Source organism: Cynoglossus semilaevis, chromosome Z (assembly GCF_000523025.1).
Source record: "Cynoglossus semilaevis isolate Cse_v1.0 chromosome Z, Cse_v1.0, whole genome shotgun sequence".
NCBI classification, from domain to species: domain Eukaryota; kingdom Metazoa; phylum Chordata; class Actinopteri; order Pleuronectiformes; family Cynoglossidae; genus Cynoglossus; species Cynoglossus semilaevis.
The window spans coordinates 5,547,379-5,560,995 of NC_024328.1; the positions used below are offsets into that span (position 1 = coordinate 5,547,379).

Below are 13,617 nucleotides of genomic sequence, written 5' to 3' on the forward strand. Positions count from 1 at the left end.
CTAGCAGACAGACTAATAATAATCACTGACATGATGCGTTATGCCAGAGGTTCCCAAAGTGGGGGAGGGGGGTTGTCCCCTGGATGAGGCGCAGATGGAATGAATGAATGAAACACATATTGTCCTATATTTTCCGTGCCACCCCTAGGGGACGAGCACCCTACTTTGGGACCCTCTGCTTTAGTGCAATGAGAGTATAGTTGAGACAAGGCAGGAGCTCGAACATTTTACAGATCATTATTTAACTCTGAGGTCAGTTGTGCTGCTGCTTCAGAAACTTTTAGCCTAAATTGATGTGGATGAGCCAAAATCTTCACAACAAAGCATATGTTGGTTCTCCTGAGATTCTGTTCTGCTGTGGACATCACCCAAGACACAGACTCTAGAACCAACACTTTTGTGTTATCTATCTGTCTTGTAATTGAATAGACAGGGAGGTGACATATGGTGTGTGAGGAAGTTGTAATAATTCTGACATGTGTATTACGAGATTTGGTTGCTGTTGTTGTTTACATGTTAATTAATGTGAAAACAGGTCTTTGTTTTGACGTATTTCTCCCCACGTAACTGCATTCCCTGTGTCGGGGCTTTCAGTTTTAAACCTGACGCCTGTCCGAGTCAGAGCTGCAGGGATAGAGTGACGCTGCCAGCAGCAGGGCCACTTCAAATCCAGCTGGAACTGGTCGGACCCGGCTTCATGCTGCTCTGAAAAAAGCTGTCTGAGGAGATGATGTAACCAAAGCTGGTGACTGGAAACATGCATGTCTTTAAAGGAGATAAAACAAGGCTGGAACCAGGTGCCGAGCTCTTTGTGTAAGGTGACTCCTGACAGAGGTTGACTGACATTTACTAAAGCAAAATAAAACACACAGGTTGAAAGAGACAGAAACATGTCAGAAACATGGTTGTTGCCTTTGGATTTTAGGCAACAGACCAATTTTACTATTTGGCTATTTTTTTGCAAATGTAAAAATGTGTATTTCTGTTTAAATTCATAATGACAGCACACTACAGTTACCTTATTTTTATTTTTTTTATTTTTTAAGTCTCTTTCAACCCAGGTTTTTTTGGACTAGATGCAGAACTAAAATGTGCATTACTCTGCAGCAGTTCATTGATGTCATAAATGCATATGTTTATGCATTTATGACATCAATGAACTGCTGAGTGGTGGCTCTCTGTGTTTTCTTGTCTGTGGGAAAGGGGTCTGGGTTGTTAAGTGCCGAACTCTGCCAAAGACCGTTAACCCTTAACGTTCACATTTGGAATATGGTCAATAACGGGTGTGGAGGGAAAAGACAACCATCATCAGTGTCCTCAGTTCTCAAATAATAATAATAATAATAATAATAATAATAATAATAATAAGTTCTAAATAACTGTGATAAGCTTGTAATTTATTTACCCAAATCCACAACCATATTGTCTTTGGACTGTGCAGAAAAAAATGTATGTACACATGTACAGTAGGCAAACCTCACGCTGAGACAAAAGCACTTGACGTAAGGAAGGAACCTAAAAAAAACAAAAAAAAAAACAACAACTTTCAAACCAATGATGAACTCGGAGAACACAGCAGTGTTTGTACATGAAGATGTTTCTTTATTCTGACACAGAAATGTCCAACAATTCTTTACATCTGTATAACCCACTTTTAGATATGTGACGATTTTCCCATGTGCGCAGGTAAGACAGTAAAAGTTTAAGTTAATGCAACCATAAATAATTGTAATAAATATCCAGTAAATGTACAGCACACCTTATTTCAACAGCTTTCTGTGCGGATGTGTCCTTTTTAGTTCCTTACTTTATCGACAAACCCCTTAGGATAAGGACGAGTGGGAGGAAGAGAGGGAAAAGGAGGAGGAAAAGGAGAAGGATGAAGAGGAAGACAAAAGGGGCCATCCCAGTCAGCAGCAGTTTAATCACTCCTTAACAAAAAACAGATCAGAAACATCAGACGGGCAAAAAAAAAAAAAAAAAAAAGCAAAATAATTTGATTCAGTTTCTTATTGTGTAAAGTGCACAATTGATTGTTTTTCCTTGCACAACAATTCACCATTAGAAAAGAAAATCTTTGTGTATGAGACAAAGTAATACATCAAACAATAATGTGAAGGAAAAGAAATTATATAAAAATCAAGAAAGATTCTCAAAGAAGTGGAAAACAAACAGAATGAAATTCAAGAGATATCATCCATTTCTCAGGGAGGAAAATGACAAAGCAAGAATTATGAACAACTGTTCAAATCCTATTAAAGAACAGTGTGAAAAGGGCAGAAATGAAGAGAACACACTTCCTCTTCAAGGGTGTGTGGAGGAGGGAGCTTTTTGCACATTGAACAGCAAAATAAATATAATTCAAAAAGAAAATTATAAATGTATATATAAACTGTATAAGAAAATGTTTTCAGCAGCAATATACATCTCCACAGCCAAAGACTGAGTAGGACGTGTGTGTGATCTTCTGAGTGTTTAACAGACCAGGTTTGTGAGATTTCAACAAATAAAATGAATTTCAGAATAAAAGCATGTTGTGGACAAAAACTATGTACTTAATTGGGGCTGCTAATATTTAAATATTATATAAATATTTCTGTGGAGTGAAGAAAGTAAAACAAATACACATAACATAAGGGAAAATTCATTTAAATCAAGTCAGTCAGTTATTTCTTGTCACCCTCTTAAAATCTCATGTTTACATTTAAAAACATCTTCTGCCTATCCTTCAGTTATTAAACCAACAGACTGTATTCTACAAAAAAGAAACTTTTCTCCAGGAAGTTTATAAATTGGCCACAAGGGGGCGACTTGGGCAATTTCCAAACAAGTCTCAACAACAATTTGTATTCTTTGCAAGATGAAGCTGCTCCTAACATGACTCATCTGACAGGAAAAATAAACTTAATGGCAAAATGCTAATGTATTGGTTGTGCAACAATTAAAATATATTCACGGTTTCAGAATTAGTAAAATGAAGATTATTTTTAAATTATGTCTAAAGACGTTAATAAAATGCTAGTCCTTCTGCGGTGGTAGTATTACTTCTTTCTTCTTCTTCTTTAAAAAACAGGCAGTAAAACAACATAACTTCCTGTACAGCAAATCTTCCACCCAATAACAGCTGACCTGATCAAACACAGGCAGCAACCACATCAAAACTTGAATTTTCGAGGACCTTTTGTTTCAAAATATTGGGATTTTTTTTTAATTTTGATCGTACACAAACAAGCAAAGACATGTATTTACTCTATTATCTCCACCAGGTGGTAATGGAGGGAAGCAGCAAGGATTACAGCATCAGAACAGCACTGTCGGGGCTCTCACATTTTAGTTAAAATTTAAATCTTAAAAAAAGAGGGATAATCAAGCGTATAACACCCGAGACCCTTTTAAGTCTGGAACCCAGCAGAGGGCACTGTAAGGATATTTTATGATTATTTTTCAGTTGTTATAGTGGCACTGTAGAACTATTGCGCATCAATTCTAAAAAAAACCAACAGCAAAGCTTCTAAAAAATGTTTTTTTCCCTTTGTCAGTTGCCTGGACACTGTTGATGCCTCTGTGCCTGTGCAGGAGAACTTTGGTTTCTGTGACTGCTCACTCACTGTTACCACGCTTAATGCAAAATCTGAACAAAAGAGTTTCAGACACTACCACACACATAATCAAGCGACATGATGAGTGTGTTTGTAAAAGCTGATTTCACCGACACTGTGCTCAGGATTTCAAGGTCAAAAGGATTTTTTTAAGAAAAGCTCATCAACACTGGCCCTTGAACCAGCCTAAAAACCTTCATTTTGATTGCATTCTGACTAAAATCACAACTGGATCTCTCTGTTAAACCTGCCTAAATTAACATGTAAAGTTTGAGAACATCATTTAGAATTTGTGTTCTCTAATATGTACAGAAATGGTGACTCTGTAAGGTTAAATCAGTGCACCCAGGCAGGCTAACGTACAGACTGTAAACTTTGTCCACAGTCTGACTTTCCTTCTGTCCTTGATTAGCATCAATGTTATCAGTTTCCAGGAGGCAGCTCCAAAGAAATGTCAATCACCAAAATTCTATTAACGGCTAAAATTCCTTCAAACGATTGTGTTAGGGTTGTTCAGGGACAACAGAAAAAAAAGGCAGAAACATAATGTCACAGTTATTTTCGCTCGGACAGTGCATTCAAAACAGAAGCTCATTATGTGTCAGTGCTTGTTCAGATTATCTTCCCTGAATTCTTTCCAAATAAAAACAACAAAGCGAAGACACAAAGTGTCAGAAACATCAACATAAAACATTTCTGTGCAAAATTAAATCAAATAAAAGCAGTGATAAAACGCGCAAGGAGCTGAGACACGCCTTTAAAATGAATCCAAACAGATGTTTTTTTTCTTTTTTGTTGGAGCAGCAGAGCAAAAAGGAACTGAGGTCCCAAAGCATGGAGGGGGAAGAGGGGCAGAATAGAAGGGGTTAAATTAAGATCTTCAGGTAGAAGAAGGATTGGGAGGGGGGGGGCCAGAGTCATCTCAGCCACTAAGAGGGTCCTCACGGTAGTGTATGGCGTATCGCAGCTTCTCCAGCATCACGTCCAACGAGGTGTACTGTGGCAGTTTCACCATGAACATACAGGTTTCTACACGGATGTACCGCGAGTCCGGCTGACCTGTGATGGAGGTGAGGAGGAAGAGAGATGGTGAAGCAGAGTACAGTGAATCCAGCTCTTCACTAACACCTCCGTCAAATCACTGATTTCATGTGCAGATAATTTGAAACCATGAAAAAATGTGATTTAAAATAAAAGCGATTATTTCTATTCCTTAACTAATCTGTAGTAAAAACCTGTGAACTGAGGTCAGTTCTGTGAATGTGTGAATCAGTATGACACCGTTTTCTACCTGGAAATATTAACGGTACCACACTCCACACTGATAGAAACCAAAGAACAAACAGGTCGTAGTGAGAGCATCTTTCAGGAACACATACTGTACATCAGTACTTGTGTCACTCACCTATGCTAACACAATGGTAACATCACAATCTAGGGTATAAAAACATCAGATGAGTCTGACTTACGCCTGGGAGTCATAAGGAAGGGCAAAAAGTTCCCAAAAAAACATAAAAAAACAACACAAACTGTTCATCACAATAACTGCACTTCACTTTTCCCTGTGCAATCTCAGCCCCGATGGTGGAGTGGATTCTAATGGAAGCTCACCTGCAGCTCCGTCAGGAGGGGCGATCTTCATAGGGTAAGGGGGAACGTGGGCAGTGTCGGGCCCCCCATCCTTACAAGGGCAGGTGAACGGGATGCGCTCCTGGTTACATGCAAACTTGATGAACTTGCAGAGCTCCTCCTGAGTGAACATCTCTAGGGCTGTCCAAAAGAACTCGATGTGCTGGTCGGTTTCCATCAGACCAACCTGATACATGGTGTGAGCCTGTGAACAGGACAGAGTTGAAGAATCACTCTCCGTCCAGGAACCAAGAAAATTATCTTATTATATATTCAAAAAAATGTTATTTGATTTGTTTTACTAGTTATTTGAATCAGAATTTTAAATTTACAAATAAATGTTGCCATGATCTAGAAAAGTCTGAAATCAATCATGAAACCACGACTCATCAACAACTATTAAGAATACATTAGGACTTGTTGTTAAAGTTATATTGTTTGGTGGAGTTATCAAACTTTCCTTTCCTTTGGGATTTTTCAAATTTTTAAACTTACAGAACCACACGTCGCACTTGTGAAGCGTTTTTTAACAACTGTTTCAGTGACAACGTGAATTTTTACCTTGAGAAATTCTAGGTTGATGTAAGGCAACCCACACGTGCGTAGCTCCATCTCCAGTGGGCTTAGCATAGTGAGCAACTGCAGGGGAATGATGGAGGCCAGTCCTGCTCGCACCGCTGTCATACACTCCACGTTCTGCAACTCCCTGAGACGAAGAGCACAAACTGCCCTGGCGTACACGTCTTTGTTTTCCCAGCTGTACACATGGCAAAAAAAAAAAAAAAAAAAAAATCAAGACCAAAAGTGACAACAATTTTTTTACAAAGAGAATTAAAGCACTGGGAGTAGGATTTTTGTACCTGAGGGTGAGGTTGCGTCCTCCCTGACACAGCTCCACCTCCTCACCGGTCATGGTGATATAGGTGAAGGTGCAGCACGGTCTGCTAGGAGAGTCTGGACTCTCTCCTGATTGATGCTGGGAGCTGATTTCAGCACAAAGGGCCTCCAGTTCTGTCTCATCAACCACCTGGACCAAAAAAAGAAGACATTTAAAATCACTAAATATGTCACTTTTAGCGATTAGTTAGTCAAACTAAATTGCCTTCTGTTCCGGGCTAGATTTACTTATTTTATCTTGTTTCTTTCATTTACTTATTTATGCTGTACTCTGGGCATTACAATGATATAATGTTATGTATTTATTTATACATTTACAAACTTACACCTGGTTTTAGTGGAAAAGGTTGGAGGGTGTTTTGGGGGGATATTTGAGTGTGTGTTCACTACAGAGGTTGAAATAAAGATTTACCTCTAACTTACATTTTCAATTTTTTTGACATAGTTGTAGGTAAGAACATCTGCTTCCTGCAGGTCCTGCTCATGGTCTGGTGCCTCACCGACCAGACCCTTCCAAAATGAACCCAGAAGATCCAGAGGAAGCGGAACGTCAGCACGGATGGCTATTCCCAGAAGTTGACCAAAAAAGTGCAGCAGTTGCTCCTCTGCGTAGCTTATGGGACATGGAGTCAGGATGTACTTTCCCTGAGAAAATAACAACTGTGATTCATCCACTTTGACTGATATGTTTCCTGGCAATCTGATTTCTTTTAATAGGACACTTGTTGCACTAGTTAAAATAATCTATAATCCTCAACATTTCGATGTCTGGTGAGGTTCAGCTGGTTCATTCTGCTTTTATCTAATTTTCCCTCAATAGGTCCACTAATTCAAGTACAATGATTTGGTCTGAGGTGTAGTAGAAACTCGGAAGGAAGGAAGCCATTTACTTAACAGAACACAATTATTAGCAGATAATTTAACATTCTATATTTATTTAGAAAAATACAAAGTTATGTGATATTTGTTTTTCTGTAAAAGTTAAATTAGATTATGATTCTTTTTTCTGCTGTGACAATGACAATGTCTTTTCAAAGCCAGTTTAAGCAAGTTGAACTTCTCCTTTAAAATTGATCATAAATGTTTTTAAATATATATTGGCACACAAATATAGAAGCATAAATAGAGTATATTCAAGCATTAAATAAAAGCCATTTCTGTACAGCTGGAAAGGTCCAGTGATTACGGAAGTATGTGCTGCCTTCTAGTGGCATTATCTAAAACTACAGTTGATTTGTAGCAACGCAAGAAGCGTGTGTAATCACATATTTTTGTCAAACATGATTCACTTCACTTGCACATCTTTTTGTACTTAGTTTTATGTCCTTAACGCTCATCTAAACATGGCTTGTAATGACACCCTTACTATGTGTTGTCAAGGAAAACTTTATATCCAACTGCTCTAGCTTCTTTCTCCTACCTAGACAAGACAAATTCTGCTACAACAGCTTTATTTAGATTTGTATTTAGACTTAAGAGTTAATCCTTTACCTTATTTCTGTTGGCTGCAGCACTGGGACATGGAAGCAACAAGGGCAGAACAGAGCTCTGTAACTCCTTACACACCTGCCACAGGAAGTGTCTGAACGAACCACCTGAAGAAACACAGCCAAACAAAGGAAGAGACTGTCAAAAGTGAAAACTTACATTCTTACATTTGCAAACATGACACACTGTACAGTGTGATAGTAATAATGAGCAGCAATTGTCAAAAGTGACAGGTAACAATGTTTAGGTCAGGGTTTACGCAGCGCAGACACAAAGAACTTAATCTTACTTGTTCCGTGAACCTCCTCTCCAGTGAAGCGGATGTTAAAGGCGTAGGTCGGGTCCCCACCACTTGCCAGTTTGACACAAAGCTGGGACGATGGGACACAGGACAGCTGCCGAGCTGCCTGACAGAAATATGTATTCTCTGAGGATCTGATCTCACCTGTGCGACAAACATCACAAAGGTTAGACAGGGAACCAGGACAAGGACATAAACCTCAAAACTGCAACAACAAGAAACATATTTACCTCCAACAATCTCCAAAGGGTCCAGTGTAATCTCTGGAGCAGCATGGTCAGCTGTTCGCTGCACTATGGTGTTGAGAACTCTGTTCATGACTGTGACTTTAGTGTCATAGAAGATCAGACCTAGGAGGACAAAATGACAGATGGGAGAAAAGGGGAAAATAAAAATAATAAAAAAGCTTAAACAGTGTGGTGTATAAATAAATGTGATTTATAAATACAACCGATAGGGGCAGCACTCTGACACAATAGGGTACAAACTCTACTATAACAAATGTATATTTGTCTATATAACCCTGACCTGCTCACCTTTGGCTTCGCTTAGGAGTGATGCAATGCTGTTCTGATATGTGTAGGTTTGTCTGAGCTCGACAAGAGGCAGAAAGAAACTCTCCAGTGAGTTGTTTAGAGACTGCAGCAAAGCGAAACGGAGACGTAGACTCTCCACAGGTACATCTGATGAAAGAAACACACAAAAATATCTGTAAAAATCTTAAAAGACAGACTGATTTCTGGGACGTGAACCTAGCGGTAGTTGCATCTGTTGCTCATGTTGCCATCTCTACATCAAACCCAGTGCTTACTCAGCAAAGAAGCCACGCGAGGATCAGCAGCATCACTGGGGTCCAGGTAGACCTCGTGTGGGTGGAGTCTGGCAGGTGTGATGGCCAGGTGACGACACAGTCTATTGATGTACTGGACCAAGGCCACGTCCATATCCAAACTCCACTTCCTGGAGGCCTTCTGGGCGTGACGTGTGTCGATGCATGTACATCTGGTGTTAGGAGAGAGAAAGGGAGGTAGAAGGAGTTCAACACAGGACCATTTCTCATACACCAGGACTAGTGGATGACTTGGAACGACTCTTATTCAGGTGGACTGAGTTTTTAACCACCTTACCTTTCAAAGTGCAGATCATAACCACAGGCCAAAATCGCTCTCCAAACACTGCGGATGTCCTGTTTTGCTCGGTCTACAGCAAATCTATGGAAGCCTTCTAATGTCAGGTACTTCTCCTCTGGGACTACAGCAAACACAAACATGTTAAAAACACACAAACACCAGCTCTTTGTGCAGTTCGAGCTTCTGCTTGTTACGGCAATACAAAGATACCAACATGAGTTTGATTCACTTTTATTTGAACTAAACTGATCAACAACTTGAATATTTTAGTTTATTTATCTTCTTGTAAGTTTTACTGAAAATTTTAAGCTAAGACAAAATGAAAAGCATTTGACCTAAAACGAATTCCTCAAGGTTTTATTTCATAATTTCATAATAACAAAGCTTTTATATTTTTAAGCAGCACTACAACTGTGGAAATGTCATTAAATGCACCGACAGTGTTGTATTTAATACATGATGTTATCATGTGTTATAACCACCAACCTTCTGTTTTCTTGGCAGGTGATTTTTCAACATCTTTATCATCAGGTCTGGATTTTTCTGGAGATTTCGGCTTCAAGACCGTCTTCTTCTCACTCAGTGCCGTCCTGACATGAAATTCAAAATTACTTAATATGAGAAAATGAATGTTATTTGTAATATCAATGTTCTACTTATCAATACACTTATTAATCAGTGCTGTGAATGGGGTTAAAAAATCTTAAGATGACTGACCTGACACTGTTAAGGACAGACTTTTCCTTGGCAACAGGTTTGGTTGTGGGTCTCTTGGTGCTCACTACTTTACCCTGATGTTGCTCTTTGCCTGCTTTGCTGTATTTGTTTTTGTTAGGTTTTGGAGTTCCATACTTCCTCAGAATCTGAACAAAACCAAAATAAAATGATAAATATATATTATGCATTGTACAGAAAACAATCCCAGGCAATATACAGTAGTAAAGCACCTGTTCTGTACCTGGGTAAGCTGGTCTTCCAGTACTTTCTTTGGAGGCCGAACATTAGTGAAGAAGGTATAGAGGAGATTTCCAGGGGTCTGAGAGTTTATCTGCTCTTTACTGAGGTAAATGTCTGAAACTTTCACTGGTTTGGCCGGTGTAAGGCTTAACATTTGCTCTGAGTGAACACAACTCTTAAAAATATCTGCGAGAACATCCCGGGCTCCAGGCACAAGTTTGTCTCCTTAAAGCAATGAGAAAATAGAAAGATGTAAAGAAAATATATTACATGTCAACTGAATTATGGAAATAAAACAACAGACTCTCGTCTACTGTAAACAACAACCTCTGATGGATTTTTCTTGAAAGTAGTCTTCAAGAGCAGAGCTTCCCTGTGTGTCAAACAGACTTTGGTTCACGCTGGACGCTGTAAGAATCTCTTCATTGGTCAATTCCATCAATTCCTCTTCACCTTCCAGACTGGACAAGCCAATCAGATCGCTGCTGTTAAAAAGACTGGCACGGATCTTTTCCACTTTGGCACGAGAACGAACCTGATAATGATGAGAAAAAGAACATTATTTCCCACAAAACCGCTCAAACAAATAAAACTAATAAAATTGTATTTACTGACACCTGCTGGTAGAAAAACAGAATACACCGAATAAAAATTCTTGAACAAATTACAGTCTTAAGTGATATTCGTTTTACTAAAAATGAATAAAATTGAAACACACAAAAAGAAAACATTTAACCCACCTCAATGACAGCGTAGCCCTTAATGGGCCTGGCCATGACCACGCTGCTCTCCACTGATGTTACTGTGTGAACAGAACCTCCGTCTGACACAGAGCACAGAGCTCCGTCTGCATTGTCCACAGGTTCTCCTAGGCTGCCCAGACTGCCCAGGCTCCCAATACTACAGAGGGAGGTATCCAGACTCTCCTGGCTAGAGACAGTCTGGGAGTCTGGAGGACCCTGTTGCAGAAAGGGAACTACAGAACCAGCAGCTGCAGGAGTGGGAGGTTGGACGGTCATCATCTCCTGATCTACTGAAACCTCACTGGCAGTGCGAGAGACTCCTTGAGAGGAGCTGCAGATGGATGTTTGACTGGTGGAAGCAGAGGCACTCACACTCTGAGCAGGAGTCACGCTGCTGGAGCTGTCAGGACTGTCTGGGACGCCATTGTTAGGAGAAGAGTGCTCATGTTCAGGGCCTGCCTTCCCATCCTGAGGACTGGTAATTTCTGCTTCAGCTTTGGTCTTCTTGGGTTCCTCCTCCTGTAGAGGGATGAAGATTTCATCTTTGAACAACCCCCCGTGTGCATTACAGGCTCGCCGAATAGCATTCCGAACCACACTCTCCTCCAGGTGTGTAGGGATTCCTGAGAGCACCAGCAGGCGACTGTGGGCAGTGGGGCCCACCATGGACTGACAGGCATCAGTGACTGCATCACTGGTTACACTCAAACCCTGTGGGTCTTTATTGGCCAAGTGCCTGAGGATCATGAGGAGAGTAAGGCAGCGGTGGAACCAGAGCATGTCCTCGGGTTTACTGCCTGCCATGTTCAGCAGAGCGCTGTCGCTCTCTGATAAGCGAGCAACTCCACTACCTCGTTTCCCAGAAACCACTGCTGCCACTGCAGCTGCCGCTCGCTCACGCTTCATCTTTACCTTCTTACGTTTGGAGAGCAGACTAGGGCTTTGAGGGGTCTGACCTGGGGACGAGGAGGATGACGATGAAGAGTCACTGAGGTTAGGGGCACTGGTGGATGACAGGGTTCCCACTGATGACCCTCCCACATTGAGGGGCAGCGTCACCTCGGCCACAGCCAGACAAACCTCCATTAGAGCGTGGAAATAGGTGGAGAAGCGACTCTGATCTCCCCCTAAAGCTAAAGCCATTCCTCCAGAATAGGTGCCACCACCACCTGGTCCTCCAGCAGACCAGCCCTGAGTCTCTCGATCATAGAGTTTCCGTAGTTCAGTTTGTAGGGCCATGAGCACAGCCAAACATGGGTTGAGGAGCAGAGCAATGGAGCTAGACAGACCTGCCGGGCTCTTCCTCTGCTCCAGGTGGTGAATCTTCCGAAAAACCTCAGCTAACAAGTGAAAGATAAGCTCTTTGATGGGCGGAGCCAGATCAGTGGTCCAGAGCAGACCACCTGTAAACACAAGAGAAAAAGACAATGACCAGGGAGATTTCACACAAAAGAGAACATCCAGTCTTGAAAATAGGTTAATTAAATTGTGTGTGGCAGCCATAATGATGGTGGAACCTACCTAATAACTCCACCACCTGCAGCAGCACAGATGAAGGCACAGTGTCTAGCTCGTCCTCTGAACGTTCACTGTTTTCTCCCAGTTTCCACGTCAGCAGCTGCTCGGCAAAGGCCATGGCCAGAGGAAATTCAAGAGGCAGGGAGTGCAGCAACAGCACAGTACCAGGAGGTGGCGACACTCCTTTTATAAAAAAGATTGGATTATTTTTTAATGTCTCCCACATCAGATCTGGTTGCATTGGTATATTTAACTGTCAAACTCACCCAGTTTGATGTGAACCTTATCTGTGGGTATGATGACAGAGGGGTATTGGTTGGTGGTGGGGGGTGGAGTCAGGCCTGTATTAGTGGGTGAAGCATCCAGCGGATAACAAATAGCTTCTATCAGGTTTAACTGACCATTCCTACGAACCTTATGACCCAGACCATAGACCATGACTCGTCCCCAGGGAGCCTTGTACAGACTAGAGCTGAAGGTACAGCAAAGATTAGAGACACGACTAAATATAAACATCGCTCCATGTGGATTTATGATGAAAAGTAATCGTGGTGTAATCTCACTCTTTGCGGCAGCCAAGCTGGCTCTCCTTGCACGACACAGTGACAAATGCAGAGCCTGGAAAGCTGACATCCATGCTGACCTTTGACTCAGTCACAGGAAATTCCTCAGACGTAAACTGCTCTGGTGCATTCTGTCGAAATCAAGTGAAAAGTGAAAATGGAATCTAATGTGAAAATGTTTAGAAGGATAAGACAGACAAGATGTGACTCCAAAGGTAGCAACTGCAGCTAATTATTTACATTTGTTTTTTTGTTTTCATATGATTAGCTTCAAGAATTGAGGGTTGCCATAATTGTCTTAAGAATAATGCAAAATTATCCTGAAATGTTATCTTTAGGCTGTTTTAATCTTTAATAAATGGTTATAACTTTTTTGAAATTAGCTTTAAGATCTGTGTAGCATTATTCAGACCATACCTGCAGAAAACAACAGATTTGTTTGGTGAGCTCCAGCAAACTTTCTTCTCCTTGATGCAAGGCACGAGTAATAGCCACTGTCAACCACTCCCTGATTGGCTGAGCATTTCCCTGATAAAACAGATCTGTGGGAGAACAGCTCTGGCCCTGCAGGTTATGGAGAAGGGACTGGGCAAGCAGAATAGAACTGGAACTGGTGGTTCCATCTGGAAAAATAAAACAGCACAGTATCACTGTATTACTGAGTAGTCAGTGTAGAAACAAAAGAATTAATTTTTAAATCAAGCTTTCAGTTTTACCAGGGAGAGGCGGAGCCAGCAGCTGATTGGACAGAAGCTGTAGGTGTTCCAAGGTGATGTCACGGATAGCAGGAAT

At 41.0% G+C, this 13,617-nt stretch overlaps 1 protein-coding gene across 1 annotated transcript in view; it reads right to left on the bottom strand.

Annotated features, from left to right (window-relative positions):
• Window positions 1-1,581: 1,581 nt before the first annotated feature.
• The window catches only part of LOC103397706 (probable E3 ubiquitin-protein ligase HECTD4), a 40,477-nt gene continuing 28,441 nt past the window's right edge, over window positions 1,582-13,617 (bottom strand). The window contains 21 exon segments of the mRNA XM_008336071.3: window positions 1,582-4,658; window positions 5,211-5,433; window positions 5,790-5,985; window positions 6,089-6,255; window positions 6,549-6,770; window positions 7,617-7,720; window positions 7,903-8,058; window positions 8,145-8,264; window positions 8,451-8,597; window positions 8,726-8,916; window positions 9,042-9,165; window positions 9,531-9,634; window positions 9,762-9,907; window positions 10,003-10,226; window positions 10,329-10,536; window positions 10,742-12,147; window positions 12,266-12,445; window positions 12,529-12,734; window positions 12,826-12,956; window positions 13,243-13,448; window positions 13,542-13,617. The exon segment at window positions 13,542-13,617 is cut by the window's right edge and continues 103 nt beyond it. Coding sequence (XP_008334293.1) covers window positions 4,522-4,658; window positions 5,211-5,433; window positions 5,790-5,985; window positions 6,089-6,255; window positions 6,549-6,770; window positions 7,617-7,720; window positions 7,903-8,058; window positions 8,145-8,264; window positions 8,451-8,597; window positions 8,726-8,916; window positions 9,042-9,165; window positions 9,531-9,634; window positions 9,762-9,907; window positions 10,003-10,226; window positions 10,329-10,536; window positions 10,742-12,147; window positions 12,266-12,445; window positions 12,529-12,734; window positions 12,826-12,956; window positions 13,243-13,448; window positions 13,542-13,617 — 4,674 coding nt within the window. The 3' untranslated portion in view covers window positions 1,582-4,521.